Source organism: Phoenix dactylifera, chromosome 2 (assembly GCF_051530095.1).
Source record: "Phoenix dactylifera cultivar Ajwa chromosome 2, Ajwa_hap1_PhDact_Kaust_v1.1, whole genome shotgun sequence".
Taxonomy (NCBI): domain Eukaryota; kingdom Viridiplantae; phylum Streptophyta; class Magnoliopsida; order Arecales; family Arecaceae; genus Phoenix; species Phoenix dactylifera.
In genome coordinates this window covers 920,530-937,836 of record NC_143191.1, presented here as the reverse complement: position 1 = coordinate 937,836, position 17,307 = coordinate 920,530, and the positions used below count along the sequence as shown (strand labels likewise).

General features: G+C 38.4%; 1 protein-coding gene and 1 long non-coding RNA gene across 5 annotated transcripts; one reads left to right on the top strand and one right to left on the bottom strand.

The window, feature by feature from the left end:
• The first annotated feature begins 818 nt into the window (after positions 1–818).
• LOC113462655 (uncharacterized) lies at positions 819–2,352 on the top strand. Its single transcript, XR_003385467.4, has 2 exons — positions 819–1,475; positions 2,114–2,352. It is a non-coding gene; the product is annotated as an uncharacterized LOC113462655 (long non-coding RNA).
• Positions 2,353–2,594: 242 nt separating this feature from the next.
• LOC103706033 (putative GPI-anchored protein At1g61900) lies at positions 2,595–16,133 on the bottom strand. 4 transcript variants are annotated; one of them, XM_039114422.3, is made up of 10 exons: positions 15,877–16,133; positions 15,478–15,577; positions 14,951–15,017; positions 14,661–14,850; positions 9,722–10,576; positions 6,075–6,320; positions 5,910–5,924; positions 5,678–5,818; positions 5,246–5,290; positions 2,595–3,315 (listed from the first exon to the last, which is right to left on the bottom strand). In XM_039114422.3, exons 5-10 carry the CDS (start codon positions 10,464–10,466, stop codon positions 3,245–3,247), a joined length of 1,263 nt encoding a protein of 420 aa, XP_038970350.1. In that variant the 5' UTR covers positions 10,467–10,576; positions 14,661–14,850; positions 14,951–15,017; positions 15,478–15,577; positions 15,877–16,133; the 3' UTR covers positions 2,595–3,244. The 4 variants fall into 4 exon arrangements, with proteins under 4 accessions (XP_038970350.1, XP_038970343.1, XP_038970355.1 ...); XM_039114415.3 differs by having other exon boundaries at positions 14,661–15,017; XM_039114427.2 differs by lacking the exon at positions 15,877–16,133 and having other exon boundaries at positions 14,951–15,003.
• Positions 16,134–17,307: the final 1,174 nt, after the last annotated feature.

Genomic DNA, 17,307 nt, shown 5'->3' with positions numbered 1-17,307 from the left:
ACGTATGATACTTCTGTTCTAGCACAAAAAAACAAAAAAAAAAAAAATCTAAACAATGTCAACATTCCATAACTCACTGTAGTAATTCTTTGTCTGCAAGCCTCTATTTGGGTAATCAATGAGCATTTTGCAGCCAAAATTGCTGAGAACTTTCCCTATCCCTCCCTAAGTGAACATAGTAGGTCGGCTTTCATTAGTTCAACTAAAGCTATGAAAGCACCTCCGGCTCTAAGTTGGAGACCTCCTATTTATATTTTTGAGGAAAACGTGGGTAAAATAAGCGTGATGTTAGAATAGATTGACTGGAAGCCGAGTATTGGAAGTTGGAAATCGCACACCATATTTCTTTGATTGATTTCATGTCTATGAATTAATGATGGCTCTCGCGATTATGACTACATCCACCATCAACACTCAATATTTGGGCTTTAGACTTCGTTGTTGTTTGTTATATTAAGTGGAACTTAGAGACCAAGCTTTCCCAAATAACCAGTAGTTTAAACGAATGGTATACTACTACAAGTGGTACATTATAGTACCATCATTAAGAACTTATTTGGTTTGTGGGAAGAATTTTTTTTGCTGAAATGTTTTTCCTACCTGAGAAAGTAGGTTTTTTAAAATTTGATTGACAATGGAAAATAGCTTATATTTAGTTGAGTATTTACTTTTTTAAAAAAATTATATAAAATATATATTATATGCTCTTAATAAAGAAAAGATCTTATCCAATTTTACTAAAAAACTTATAGGAATTGGACTTTATTATATCCACATAGGTTTTTTTTTATAAAATATAGAATCTTTTTTCTATGAATAAGCCAATTTTTTATCTCTCTCTTTCGAAAATTCTAACCAAATTAAGGTATTTCTTTATTTTTTTATTAACTATATTTTTTCTTCTTTTGCCGTTCTGGCGTCCTTCCCACGTGTGAAAGATTAAGGAGTTCCTTCATGATTTGAAAGGTAGTTGGCGCGCACGAGCCACTGCTCGGTACCGACCGTTTGGACTGACCGTTAGCCGAACCTAAAACCCATAACTGGCGAGTGATTTTTAAGAAGAAGAAACAAGCCACAGAAGGAAGCAAAACCATTCGCTCATAGCAGGAAAAAACTCAACCAAGAGAGAGGAAAGTCCCTTCACGACCTCAAGTCCTAGAGAAAATATCCTAGCTGAAAACTCTCCAACTTCCTCCTATCCTCCAAATGAGGCCTGATTTAGCCTACTCACCTTCCTCATCTCCTCCAACACCACCATCTCCTCTACCCATCAGTGTCGGACCAGGCAATCTCAAGTATCCATTCTCTCCTTCACCATCGCCATCGCCATTCTCAACACCTGATCAGTCATCACCGGAGACCTCGCCTCTCTTGCATAGGCAATCAGCGGAGCAGCACAACGGACCTTCCACTTTCTCCGTGGACAAACTTGTGGAAGAATCTCCTCAAAGAAGATGGTGGCATCTTAGAAATTTGTAAGTTGGAGAAACTTTCAATCTTTGAAACTTATAAATGAAAGGGATGGACATTGGGTAGAATGTTGATGGTTCCGCACCAAAGAGAATTAGTTGCTGGAGTGATGTACTTAGCTTGAGCAATTTGATCTTTAGCATTTGGACAAATAGTTTATGATGTAGGTAAGTCATTTAATTGTAGCAGCAACCTCAGTTGAGTACAGAGACACCATATAGATACAGTCTGCTCTGCTTTGTGCCTAACCAAACTGAATCTTTGAATAATTGTCAGCAATAAAATAATAGATTAGCAGAACAACAGATCTGATACCACTTGTTTAGCCAATAAAACTCGCTTTATCATTTGAGCTTGTTCGTATGACTAGCTGTTAAAAGGTGCTAGCCCTCCCCATCTTTTATTCTATGCTTGTTTTGGAGTCGACCATGCAAATTCTGTGACAGAAATTTTTTTGTCCCCAATCTCTGTTTCATTCATCTGCTGATTTATCTACTCAAATGCACCAAAAAGCCACAGTGATTCAAGTATGCAATAAATATTTAAACAAGTTGTTGTAACAATGCACTCTCGATCTCAGTTCAGTCTCGTATTACAGAAATATAAAGCCAGAGCTAATGGGGCATACATAGCTATTTTGCAGTTTGGGATGGCTGATGCTAAAGTGTTGCTGCTGCTGCTCCTCCTCATTTTTATAGGCAGTAAGATTGTCGATTCCAGAAATGAAGCAAATGAAATCTACAAAAGTTTTGACCACAAGCTAACCAGCAACTACTTGGAAAGACAGAAATCTATTGTTTCAGAAATAAAACAAACGGGAAGTTCATGTTTGAGCTTGTTATTTTGGATGCTAATGCCACCAGAATTTTTTTATCCCCCCAAGTTAAGATGAATTTTGTTACATTACAGAAATTAACATAACAAACTCTGTTTCTAAGTTAAACTAAAATGTCATTTATACCCGAGTTATATAATCCTATTCACTTGACATTTTCTTTTTCTAACACCTACTTTTCCAGCTACAAGTTGAAAATTAATGAACAAATTGCCAGCAGACAAACAACCAGTCAATCAACCACCCCAGCTTGAGACCCTTTATGTTGAAACTGAATATCCACTAAGGCTTTCATAAAAAAATGGCACTAATAGGATTAATTTGTAGGCTCACTAATCTTTATATACACGCCAGAGAGTAATGTTTTCACCAAGCACCGCCCACAATAAGACAGGCCGAAAAAAGTAGAGGCGGCAAGTTGTTTGGTCACTACTGCATATAAATTCTGCAAGGCCAGCACTGCTTAAAAAAACATGACAAGAAGGATGGTGAATGGCATCTAGCGATTTCGAACAACCTGAAGCTTAAGAACTGACCTTTCAATAGCCTTCTAGCTTTCAATGATGCATTCTGTAACTTGGGATAATGGAGATGACCTCAAAGGAAGAAAAAAACCCATATCACCAACTTCGATATACAGTGAGAAATGGTCAGACAGATGGGTGATTGCATCATTTCATCATTCCTGCCGTGTTCAGGTGACATCCAGCATTCTGGTGATATCCAGTGGGGGGTCTCGTGCCATATCCAGGCTCAATCCCTGACTCAAAAATAAACCACTCCTCTCTGTCCAAAATCAAGAAAAAGCATTGGCCCAAAAACAACTGCCGTACATGAAAATATATCAGCTCAATTGATGCATGGACCAGGTGAGTGAAGGATCTCTCATCCTCTGCAATTCCATTCCATCGCCAGATCTTTAACATCGGTGACCATACTTCATAAACACATGCAGGAAATAAAATAGATGATGAAGGATGTAAGAATTCTTGCTCCATTGACATGAGTGCCTGAAATGAACATAAATGTCAGGTAACAGGCTCCAACGGAACCCCAGAAATTTGAAACTACTAGTACTCAAGAAAAAATGATAATCAGTCTTCAAATTAATTGTTTTTCAGATATCAAGTAGTTAACTTCACTAGAACTATGTTTATGTTTGTTAATTTTATAACCAAATGACTGGATACACAGACTTGGTAACTTTTATGTTCAATATGCATTACTCAAACTTACCTTCAAACTGTTGTTTAATCAGTGATCTATAGGGCTGTCGATGGGCTGGCACAGGGGCCCAATCGTTTCAGGTCATATCATGGGCCATATTAAAGGCTAAGCTCATAAAACATTTCAGATTTGCTCCGCCAGGTGCAACCCAGTGACAGCCCTAGAAGCTTTACTTTAGTGGAACGGTGACAATATTCTTATTTGAGTATCAGAAAATAGCTTCAACTTAGCTCTTCTTTTTTCTTTGGTAAATAATAGGAGGGGAGGGGGAGGGACCAGCCCATCCGCGTAGCAGCCCCTATTGGGCCCCCCTTCCACCAGGAAATGTTTAATACAGGTCGCAGGTTTTCGCATGCCTTCCCCGACCCGTGGGCTCACCCCACTGGGCTCACCGCCTCACGTATGGGTACATCACCCCAGCGCCACCTTGGTACAGATGGAAGGAAAGCATATCCGCCAGCGAGCTACCCGGGCGTGGGGCATCCGGTCCCCTAATTTAATCAACGCCCGCGCGTTTCGAACCCGGGCAACTTGAGTGGAATTATCGCCCCCTTATCACCAGGCTACCACCTTGGTGGCAAACAACTTAGCTCTTTGACTTGCCATCAGTGCTTCAGCGATGAAACAAAAAGGTCATCATATTAAACTTCAATTCTTAATCTCCACCTTTCCAGGTATAAGAAAATATTGGAGGATTGCTTGCCAGTAGCATGAGTACCTGGAAGGGATCTTCTTGACAGCCTACCAGCCTCCCAAGGTTCATGGCATGCCTCTTTCTTGTCCATAACCATCTTGCTCAAGTATTCAGCAATATTCGTAAAGAACTAAACTTACCAAATGAAAGCTTCCAATTACTTCCCCCGACCATGTCAGAACCTTTGCAGAATCTTTCACTCCTGCAGATCCCTCTCCGGCACCAAAATCCTAGGTGCTTCCATGACCTAGACATAAGGGTGCAGCTTACTTATTACCACATCCAAATCTGCTCCTCGCTGGGTGGACATCTGTTCATCAGTAGGGAGGAGCCCTTTCGCTAATCTCTAACGAAAGGTAGTAGGGCTCTAAAACCAATGAATTGTTCAGCTAAAGCCACTGTTACGGGCTAACCTCTTCTGATCTCGAGGCCTATCCATCTCCGCCAACCAAAAAGGAGATCTCCCTCTATTCTCTTTTTCCTTCCCATCATTGACTCATCTTAACTTGGAATCCCGAGCAAATCAACCATACGTACCTCATGAGTGCTACCATTATCTTATTGTAGGTAACAAACAGGTTAGACAACCCATAACAATCTCTTAAGCTTGATGAATCATACTGTAATCCAAAAGGCTGGGATCCCATATGGATCATATAAAGGTTGCAGGAGGTCACAATATATTCAGCAAGCTAGCCTAATGCAGAAGTCTCAAGTCGAAAAATCATGTATCATACATGGGTAACAAATGTTATTATATTGGATAACAGAAGGACAAAGCAAGTTTAACATTTTATTATAAATATTGCAACATTGCAGTGAACTGCCAAGCCTTACCAACTAACACACAATGTGAGCTACTACCTAGAGCTCTCTGTCAAGTCGAAATGCAATATGATTACAAAAATTTAACAGAGACTCAAGATACCCTAAAGAGGTAGACATTGACTTGAGGAGAAAATTAATGTCAACATGCTAAAACAGGGAACAGTAATAACTACAGCCAAAAGAAGACATACCAAAGCTTCCAGAAGCAGGTATTGGCAATGCAGGCAATGACATTTCTGCAACATGAAAATGACCATGTTATCTATATATATAGATATATATATATATATATATATATATATATCAAATGCAAAGATAAAATTTTGTCTAGAGTAGATTTATATGGTTCGTCAACAACTGTCAAATATAATGTTTTTTTACAGTAATGCTAACTGAAGACAACGATCACATGCGAACATACTCAATCTATTAATAATTAGCAGGGCCTGACAAGTACCAGCCTAACAAGTAGGACTTATGAAACCCTGGCCAATGGAAAAGAGTTGCATCCTAGGAAAATGTGATTATGGAGTCCAACAAGCATTTTCATGCTATAATTCCAGGGAAGCCAGGAGATATTATGACCTTAAATTAGCAAGCTTTGCCCCTACAACTTCGCTCACCTGGGGCACAAAGGGACAAGGACTGAAGAGAAGATGATGAAGGCCATGGTGCAGCAATATTGTCACTCAAATCACATGTAAAACTAAAACCTGTTGCGTTGTCAAATATAATATCTGTTGGCAAGCTCCGAAGCAGACAGCCTGCATTGATAGTAAGATGTTTGCATCAAGAAAATATGTAGATCGGCTACTAGCAGATTGATTTAATAAACAAGATTGAAGTTTAACAAACCTTGTTGCCCATATGCTGTCCCAGTTGCAGAAACAGATCCAGAGGAAAGAAACATTATTAGCCCTTTTGCAATATTAAAGGAAATGAAGTTCTGTGTGAACTTGGAATCAAATAAAATGAAGTGTTAAGTAAGTTTTTGGAATAGAAAAAGTATAGTAAATCTACCCTGAAGACTAAAATCTTTCAAGTCGACACTGCAAAGCTCATATATGTCTGTTGTAACGCCACCTTTCTGTAGCATGGACCCAAACCAAGTAGCACAGTTGATGGCTTGCCTATTTGTTATTAGCATTTGCTTTTGTAATGTTGCAATATAAGCATTTAATGTATTACAGCAGGAAGGATTCGGAGAAGCTAAATCGCGGCATGCATTAATTACATCTGAAGGCTCTTTGAATTTCAACGGGCAAACTACAAGAGAACAGACAAAAATAAGTAGTAATTTGTGAACTACACACTCAAGTATTTGTGCCACTTAAAGCACACAACATGCTAAATCACATTTCTGAGCAGATGAGTCATAACATCATTTTTTTCTAAAACATCATAAAGATTATCAGAAAAAAGGAACCAGCAACCTCATATTGAAGTAAGCTACACTAAAAAAGAATAAGATGGTCCCTGCTATGTCCCTTCTTTCCCTCAAAATTCTGCTGTATAGTCTATCGCTAATCAACCACCAGAACAAGGGGCAAAAAAGGCATTTCCGCATCATTTCGATAGTAGAAGTAGCGGATTCAGCAACAAGAGTCAAAATGCTGTATAATCATATAAAGAGCATGCTTTAGGACATCTTTATGACGTTGAGAATGAGGACCAAGATGCTAGCACAAAAATGTAAATGACAAGAATGGAACCTCAACAAATGAGAGGATCCAAAAATCGAATGTTCATCATGGTAAAATTGTTAAATGAAGATAGAGCAATCCATTCTTCTACATCAAAGATCTAATGGAGGTGCAACCAGGAAAGATCTAACAGAGAATACTGAAAGATAAAAGATCACTTGCTGCTCATGATCAAAGATCAGCAACATCAGCCTATTGATGATCCACAACTGAAGCAACAAGTACCAAGTCTAGCTGTCAATTAGTCCTTCAGAAGAGTGACCAAAAGATTCAAGTATACCAAGGTAATGATCAGGACACTATGACAGTCTATTCCTAGCCAGTTTTCAGATCCATCACTATACCCCATCAAAAGGGGAATGGAATGGCATGTGATTATTAATCATTACACACCAGAACCACCATTTGACAGTCTATCATGAGAAAATTATTTTCTGATCTCTGTCTTAAATATTGGAGGCTCCATGATGGATAAGGAATTCATTCAACATCCAAGGGATCTTAAAAAAAAAAAGATGCACGCAGCAAAAGATTCTAATGCAATTTTGGTTTAGATTAGGTCTCAGTTTAAGTATTTCAATATTTTAGAGATTTATTTCTGTTACTTTTCTGATTATAAGTTAAAAGGAATCAAAATCTTAGTCCTACAATTATTGCTATTTTTAAATTAAAGTCTCTAACCAGTTCATTAGATGTAGCATAAATTTTTGTTATTTCTCTTGTAACTTTTTACTGAATTTTACAGCAATTTTCTTGGTGGTTTTGAGTCATTTCAAGAGTAAGAAATGAGCAAAATGACTACAACTCTATTTCATTGATAAGACTAGGAAAATGCTTAAGTCATTGCAATAAATCTAAAATACTTGTTCTCGGAAAGCTCTAAAGAAGCCGAATATAAATCAGAAATCTTATGACAGATTTAGTCAGGCTATTTTGTTTCCATATTACTTCCACAGTTTTTACAGCATAATTACCCTATTCGTCACTTAGAATAAGTTTGTGGCTTTATATCCTATTTAGCATAACCAACTTCTAAATTTAAAATCAATTCTCATTTCAAATAAGTTAAGAACTATGTATTTGTTTGTAGATTTAAGATGCACCTATTTTGCTGACGACAAGTAGATGAAATTTGGTCAGCAACTCTACAATTGTTTCAGCATTGGTAGGCGTGCATAACTCTCCTAATTGGAAAGGACATATGGGATTTTATATATTTTTGATTCACCACGATAACCACTTCCATTGCTATTAGTTCAAATTTTAAAAGATTTTTCAAGGGAAATTAGTTTTATCATATACCACAAAACCATCTCCTCCACTTGCATATGTAATAAGATTTACTTTGTCAATTGGGAAAATGCCCTGAACAACATATACACCCTAAACATTTGGCAATTCAATACTTATAATAACATATTATTTACTTCTGGGCACCTCAATCCCACTATGAGAATACTGCAATCTAGTTCTGTTTCTAACTTATCTTTCTGTTTTCTGTCTTGACTATTTTTTATCAAAGCATTAGTACAAATGACTGATGTGTTTGAGTATGCCCTATCTTTTTCAACTATGTTGTTGCAGTTCGAGCATAATGGGTTTCAAGTTGAGTCTGAACAGAATAAGAGTTCCACGCAACATTGTGGATGTAAATTTCATAACTTATAACATTCCAGTAAGACTGAACAAATGAAAATGACTTTGTAGAATTAAACCTTTTGCATCAGTTTCATGTCAATGCACAAGACAAAGCCAGACTTTAAAAAGGGGAAAATAAAAAAGCAAACTATGAGCCATTATTAAGTTACAAATGAGCCACAAGACAAACAGATCTGTAGGAATTAAAGCTTGCTGACTTGCATGGCCCATAGCATCTTAATTTCAAGCACATGAGTTCCTGATCCCCAGCAAGAAAAAGGTCTGCAGGTATCATTCATCAACTCCGATGAGGGAACCAAGGGAAAGAATGAAAGGAGGAGACAAGTTGGAACTCGGTCTTATTTTCTGCCCGATGTTCTTGACCATTGTTTGGTTGAGATTATGAGAAAGGCAAAAACCAGCCCTTTCGATATATTTAATGTAACAGATGACACACTAATAGCCCCAAGGCACAGCTTCTTCTTCGAATAAAATTAAACTTTAGCTCAAACCAAATAGTTACCTACCTTCTCCATGTTATCCTAATTATTCAAAAATCATTTGATTGCCAGCCCTCTAAATGCCTCCATAACTGTCCCAAATGTTAGACCCAACTCTTGATCTGCAATCTTTCACCTTATGCTCAAGAGACCTTAACACGTAGTCCCCAGTACGTCATATAGAACAGAGCCAAAGTCGGTAGCTAAGCATTATATTGTGGCAATGAAGGAATAGCAGACTATGGGCTTTACGAGTTTCAGTGAGAGTCCTACAGAAGATAAAACAATTACAGCATCATTGCAATGTGACGGATAAATGTGCATCTCTGTGCATGCAAATACCAGTGGTTTTCTCAATTTCACAAGCTTTTCTTAATGTTGTCATTTTTTGCACTGTCGTCTCTCTCTGCAACATTCCAAAACATTATATTCTATAAAAAAAAGTGTCTAGATTTCGGTAGCTAAGCATTATATTGTGGCAATGAAGGAATAGCAGACTATGGGCTTTACGAGTTTCAGTGAGAGTCCTACAGAAGATAAAACAATTACAGCATCATTGCAATGTGACGGATAAATGTGCATCTCTGTGCATGCAAATACCAGTGGTTTTCTCAATTTCACAAGCTTTTCTTAATGTTGTCATTTTTTGCACTGTCGTCTCTCTCTGCAACATTCCAAAACATTATATTCTATAAAAAAAAGTGTCTAGATTATGTATTGATATCTTATGTAAAAGAACAAATATATGTATTGATGACCAAAAAGTTACTATCATCAGCAATGAGCATAACATATTGACTCCTTACAAATAAATTAGGTAACTTACCTTTGTTAACTTTACAGCTAGATAACATCCGAAATGCACTGTTAGCAGCCTCGGGCAAAAGCTTCCTGGAAAGCCATGCATAAACTACTGTCTTACAGTCATTTACAACATCAACCCCAACAACAGCCCCAGAAATATTAGAACTGTCCACAACACTGGCTCCTCCTGATGATATGTGAAGTGCAGCTTCCATGATTGCAGGCTGACAACTCGGCCTACAGCACTCCTTAAGTGGGTCAATAGTGCTGCATGCATCTAGTAATTTGCTTGTGTTTACTTCTTTCTCAAAGGATTTAGCATCTATCACAGGACAGGAACCACCAGTGAGATTTGAAGACTTCACGGAGCACAGGGTAGGGATAGTGCTGTTTGCCCCTCTGCTGGCTAAAATACTTGTAATATCTGAAAAACAATCATCTGCAGCAGCTGGATGAAGAACTAATGCATTGGATACATTGTTGTAGGCACCCAGAAAAATGTGCATTAAACTATTAACCTGGGGACAGCAAATTGCATTTCCAATGAGTGCAGCCAAAGGTTCAGCACAATCAGATGCCGTCCTGTCCAAAATATTTGAAATAGAAGAAAAATTCATAGGGCATCTCCCAGTCAAGACTGGTTGATATGTGTCTGGAAATGAAGGGTACATTGGTGATGGTGGTTCAACAGGATATGGGTTAGGTGGAAGCACAGCAGGTGAAATTTCTATGGGATCAAAGAGTCCAATAGGTGGATCAGACAGCATAAATTTGACAGGAACATGAGACTTGGGTTGAAGAGTTGTTTTCTGTGGCACTACATCGTGTAAACCACATATCCAGATCGTAAATATTAAAAACCGATGATATGAAGGCCCTGCAACAATATAATTCTTTTCTCAGCACCAAAATCTGAGAGTTAAGAGTCACATATAAAGGAAAAAATGGCATCTGGCTTGCAGAGTGTCATTTGCATAAAAAACTAAAAAAGGTCAAAATTGTGCTGCAGTCACCTCATGTCACCATTTACTTTTGCGCTTGCACATGCAGTGGTACAACACTACATAAAACATGTTTAATGTAACATAATATCATGCTTACAAGTTGAGCCTATAGCATGATCAGATGCAACTCTACTCTACCATGTCTAACATCAATATGCATGTCTCCATGTATATGACAGACTATACCTGTTAACAAAGTTGTAAGCACGAATTTTAAAAGAGAAAGTTACAATAGAACCATCCAAATTTTAGTATGGAACTAGGAAATCTTTATGTCTATGTGGTTGCTAAGAAAGTGAAAGAAAAGAAAGTTAGAAAAAAGACAAGCCAGAAGTTTCGCTCACTTAAGCCAATTGTTTTCTTGTCAAATAGGAAGTAATTTTGAGAAAGAATGACAACCGAGGCAAGTGGATACAGATAACTCGATTCCATACAACTTACTTTCCATTTCTACCCAGTCAACCAAACATAAGAAAAACCTCAAAATTCTTTTTCTTTCTCCGTTGAATCGCTTTTCTTTTTGTTCATTTTCTCAGAAGCCAACAGAGAATTAAAGGTATGATAACATTATCCATATTCCCTTTTTAAGGATGTGGATGGATCTTATATTTTATTGCATATATTGTGAAAACTTGATTTTACATCAATAGAGCACTTGTTACTTTAAATGGAATGCTCACTTTGTTAGAGTCCTTGAGGCCTAAATATTTTCATACATGCATGTACACCCTAACATATTTATGCACACATATTTGCAACTTTTAAGGATGGCAATTTTAGCTAATCCATCAAGTACCCAACTCGACCCAACCCGAATGGGGCAGGTTTTATCCAACCCCAATAGGGAAAGCTCAGGGGCAGGTAAAGGTTTTAGATGTAATATCTCAAGCGGGTCTAGGTCGGGTACATAAAATGGCATGCCCCACCGCAAACCTGACCTGATATAATATAACCTTAATCCACCCCCTTCGATTCAATCGATAGATAATAGTCGTCACAGCCCCGTTTGCCTCAATCGCCCCTCCCTTAGAAATTTATTATTGTTGAAACCAGGATCTGCAGTACCGATAGTACCGATATACTGGTGAAGACTAACCCCGGTACGGTACCGGTTCGGTCCCGATTGGAACCGGTACCAAACCGATTGAGATAGAAAGAAGAAAAAAATGCGTCCGACGCGCGGGCGCGCGCTTCCGCGTTACCACAGAGTGGCATTAAGCGGCATTAAAAGCCCACGCGGGTTGGGCTCGCTGGACCGCGCGGCGAGCCCACGCGGGGAATCGCAGCCAGTGCGGGAACCGCATGCGGGCGCGGTTCCTTGCATGTGGAACGCAAGCGGGCTCGCGGTTCCTTCTTCCCGAATCCTCCTTCCCCTCTCTCTCCTCCTCTCTTCTTCTCTCTTTTCCGGTTTCCGCCCGTTCTCCCGCGAGCAAAGAAGGAAGAGAGGTCCCGCCCACGAGCAAGGAAGAGAGATCCTCCCTCTCCCGGTACTTGCCTTCTCTTCTTCTTCTATTCCTCTTTCTTTTCTTCTTCCTCTTCTTCTTTTCTTTTTTCCTCTTCTTCCCCGCTTCTACCGATGTCGGTCGCACCGATTTCGGTTCGGTACCAGTTTTCACAGCCAAACCATACCAGTAGCTGTCGGCATCGGTTCGGTACAGCCTGAACCGATCGATTCCGGTCGGTTCGGCAGATCATGGTTGAAACTTAGAAAACATATATACTCTATGATAATCGCAACAGTCAATTATTAGAATATATACTCAAAAAGTTAATTTGACTTATGTATGAAATGTTTCTTATTAGAATATATTGTAGTTATTAATGTATACTAGGATTCTCTCTATCTGAATCAAAAATTGAGTCATAAGAGAATAACTACAAGCTTCTCCCGTTTATATAGTAAAACTCATTAATTATAACCATAAGCTATAATTATCAGACCCAACCTGATCCGTCTTGTCTACCTGACCCAACTCGCCACAACACGCCCCATCTACTTTACCCAACCCAAGATGGATCTGGGTACATGGTTTTTAATTGCAAGGCGGGCATGGGTATTGGCCGACCCAACCCAAACCCGACCAATTGCCATCCCCAGCAACTTTATATGACCATATATATTTAGACATAACAAAATATATAACATGTACTCTGTTTGCATGCCTAAAGTGCATATAGTTGTTGGCATCAACATGTTTCCAGGCACGTTCTTTGCATTTCCCAGATGCTATGAAGTCTGTGCTTCCCAAATACCTTTGTTTACATGCATCTCTAATTTCCTGAATATGATGCCTATCCACAACTATGCATTTCTCAAGTGGATCCAAATTTTCTAAGCCACGTGCTAGTGTAACCATACTGACAGAAATGCCATAGCACACTCATCTTATGTCGCCCCACACACACACACACATTCTAGCGAAGCCAGGGGCAAGGAGGGAAATGCCCCCGGGATTTTTTTTAGGTTCTATCTAGATATGGTTTAAGTTTTATGAATCCTTGACAAGGTTGCCATCCTAAAATCATGGAATTTATTGTTAGGGGATTTCTCTGGATTTTCACCAAAAATGATCCCAAGCGGCTCCTTATTTGTCTCCTATAATCAGGGAAATTTGTTATTGATATTTAATAATGGAATCTATCCAATCAACTAGAACCATTGATGGTCATTTGAACAATTGTTATTAATTGAAAAATTTTGTTCACTAATTAAGAAAACAAGCCCCATTTCAACTTCCTACCTCATGATCTCTTCCCAACTTTCCTTCTTCCAAGTTCTGAGTGCCCACTTCTTTAACGAAATACATTTAGTGTGCACTTTCTTTCCCAGTTACTTAACGTGATTCCAATTCAGTTTTAAGTCTAAGAAATTGAAGAAGAGATGATGATGATAATGATGATGAGGAGGAGGAGGAGAAGGAGAAGGATGTGGCAGAAGAGGAAGATGAAGAAGAGAGGGAATCTTTAAAGATTTAGCAAAAAATAAGAAGGATAAACTAATAGAAAATTTGGTAATTATCCTAATAGCCCATGTAAAAGGTATGCATTGTTTTTATGTATTTTTCTTTTTTCTTGTGATTTATTACATTTCACTATTTTAGTGGGAGAATCTTAGAAACACAATTTTATGTTGTAGAATATGTTTGATCCATTTTTGTTACTAAGATTGTTTATTTTTAATTTAAAATAACCTACCTTAACAATGGATTAGATGATGGGCGAGTATATTAGTGAATGACAGTTGTAGGGGCTCTACCATAATTTGTACTTTCCACAATGCTAACAAGAATAAATACAATTTAAATAGAATATTCAAGAAGAATTAGCTTTAAATTTTGCCTTAAACAAAATACTCAGTTAATACTATAGATTATTAGTCATATTTTTGCCACCCTCCAACGAGAACCTGGCTCCTCCACTGTTGTACATACATATGCACATGTACATACATACATACATATAATGTATGCATTTGTGCAACAAAGTTCAGTTGTAGCAACTAGGGCGGGCTAGAGATTTGCAATGGGAGTAGCCAAAGTTGTGGAAAGGAACTTGGTGGAATGGGCCACCCGATGAAGTTGCATAGTAGGGTGGACTCCAACCTATAATAGCAAGAATCTTCCACTGAGGGTGGTACATCCGCTTCGGAATCTCCTTTGAAAACTCAGCCCCGCACTTGCACCCACTTCTAGTAACTATGTTTTGACCCTGACTATTTCCATTATATAAAGACAACCAAATTTCTCTCCGGGATTAGAAAATCGTCATAGAAAATGACAAGTCTAGAGAACATGCAATTCTAAAGAAAAAAACAATGGCAATATTAGAATAAAAGTTGACAAACAAAAAATTTTGAAAATTCAAAAATCTCATTTTTGGAGTTTTTGGACATAACTCCCCCCACCCCACCCCTCCAATTTCGAATTAATTGCACATAAAGATGCCTCTTTAACATACTTGCAAATTGAAATTTCCCTTATCTCAAAAATTCCCCAATATTCTCGGGTGTCTCCTCACTCGCACTCAGTCATATGGAGCTTGTAGTTACTGATCATCTTGTAATCATGGATGCCATCATTGCCCGGTTAGAGCTCCTCACTAGTACCATGGTTGGGGTTCTTGTTATCAGCACTGTTGGAGCCAGCTTCTAGCCACCAAAAAACATTGGGTCTGAGCTCCTAGTGAACATAATTATAAGGAATTGAGCTCCTCGATGCAACCTTAATTAGATCATGGTTTGAATTTACCATCCTCATAATAAAGACGCGTCAATCTCCATGACAAAACCCAGGGATAAGACCTGTCGAAAATTTTCTGAAACAAAGGTAAAAATCAATCTCATTATGATTTCAACACCTAATAGTTAGCCAACAAATAGTAATTATTATGAGACCGGCAATATATAAGAAGTCTTTAAAATATTTCTTTTATTCTAATGGATCTGGTAAGAATCTCGTCAAGTTATCCCTAGCAATAAAGGATGCCTCATTTGCAAACATAAAGCAGATATAGAAAACTGATCCAAGAACTGCTAAAACCTGATCAGTCAAGTAGAGCATGCTGTCTGAATCCAAAATGTATAATGATGTAACGAATTGTAGAGATAAATCATAAAAGCATGTAAAAAATGACAAAGAAACCTGGAAACTAAATATATTAACATAGCCTTGGGCAGTTTAAAGAATTTCTCAGAATAATCTCATTTTATGATAAAACCTAAAATCCACAAAGAACTAGAGTTACTGAGACCGATTGTAAGTTTCCGACCACTTACCCTGAAAAAAAGTGGAAACTTTGAGATGCTCCATATGGGCAATATCCCCTCAACCCATAAATGATTCGTGCCTACGGCTTCGCAATTTAGAGCCACAGCACTGTGAAATATTCAGTTAAAAAAATAAAAAAAAATCGAGCACGAGGACTCCAGGATATCAAATCTACAATTAGACGCGAGATAAGTATCGAAAAATTAAAAAATCCGCACAATGTAGTTATCAGATATAGATAAATAAATAATGAATAAATAAACATGTTGATAAAACGACAAATGTAATAAAAATGAGATGGATTATCAGAATATTTATGTTTTCTTTTGTAGCGTAGATTGTTGGAAATTTTAAGGCTAATCTGGTGGTTGTGAGAACAAAAATCAGTAAGAAAAAAATAATGATACCTTTTGTTTTGTTTTTTCCCTATTTTATAGATCGAGCTTCCTCGTGAATGGATTCCGATTCCGAATCGGTTCTCTCTCTATATATCTCTTGCTTTCAAGTCTCTTCTCTCCCAGATGTCGCTCTCGGGGACGCGCCCTCTTCTTCTGCTGTTCACTACCTCTTTTTTTTCTTGTTCCCCTGCACCGGCTTTCCGAGCTAACTTCCTTTTGGTGTGTTTCAGGACCGAGAGCAACTGCGGACTCCACACCGCAATTTATTCCGGTTCTTTCCGATCGACCATCCCCTCCGAGTTACGGAAATGCCCCTCCCCCCAGAAGCACGTGTTATGCGCGTGCCATCTCTCTCTCTCTCTCTCTCTCTCTCTCTCTCTCTCTCTCTCTCGGGTGTATGCCACCTGCTGGAGAGTCTCGACTCATTTTGGGTTGCACATGTATTTCGGAAGGCGAATGGTGCGGCAGACCAGGTTGCCTCTTTCGCAGCTCATCACTTCAAAACTTTTCCATGGGATGACACTGACTTTATTCCGCAGGGCCTAGCACATGTTTTGTATTCTAATTGACCGTGGCGTATACGCATTCGAGTATAATGAGGCGCCAGTGTACCAAAAAAAAAAATTCGATCATTCCCGTTAAATGTATGTAGATCAGCTACCGACATTTTACCATGAACAAATCTTGGGGTGGTAATTTACTTTATCCCATCAGATATTCATTCCGATCCGGCTCTAATGAGATAGATTTTATCTGCCAGTAATGATAAAACAGGCTTCAAACCTGACCTGGTATATATAATCCTTTATAGGTCTTCTTGGCAAAAAAAAAGAAAAAAGAAAAGAAAACCTTGTAGTGTAATCCAATTCAATCCATCCAGTGTTCCATCTAACTTTATCCACCTCGTTCCACTCCGTCTTGAGGCTAGCATGGATAATGACCGACTAGACCCATACCTGACCCACTACCATTCCTAATGAACCTAAGCTATGCCCTAGGGACTGCATGAAAATGATGACTCTTTCTTGATTCATGAGCACAAATATGGCGTTTCTTGGAAAGCCAAGTGATGGTTGATCTCCATTTTTCGGACTTTTGCAGCTAAAAAGTGTATCATGCCTTGAGATTAAAATACTAGCTGATGGGATTAGCATGTGCCAAGACCAGCACGAAGACAAAAAGTCTTGACTGATTAGTTAATGTTTGAAAAATATGCTCCTTGGTTGAGCTGGCTAGGAGTCTTTGATAAGCTTTGGACAATCTATGCTATTTTTTTAATCTTATAATGCCAATGGAGATAAGTGGTCCAATCAAACATTAGTAGGCACGCAGGATGGCAACATCTAGTATAGTTTCATATTTTCATCCCCAGGAACACAGGTGGCGTACGTGGCACTTAAAGCTCTAGTTTCTTCGTGAAATTCTAGTGTGTATTTTTGT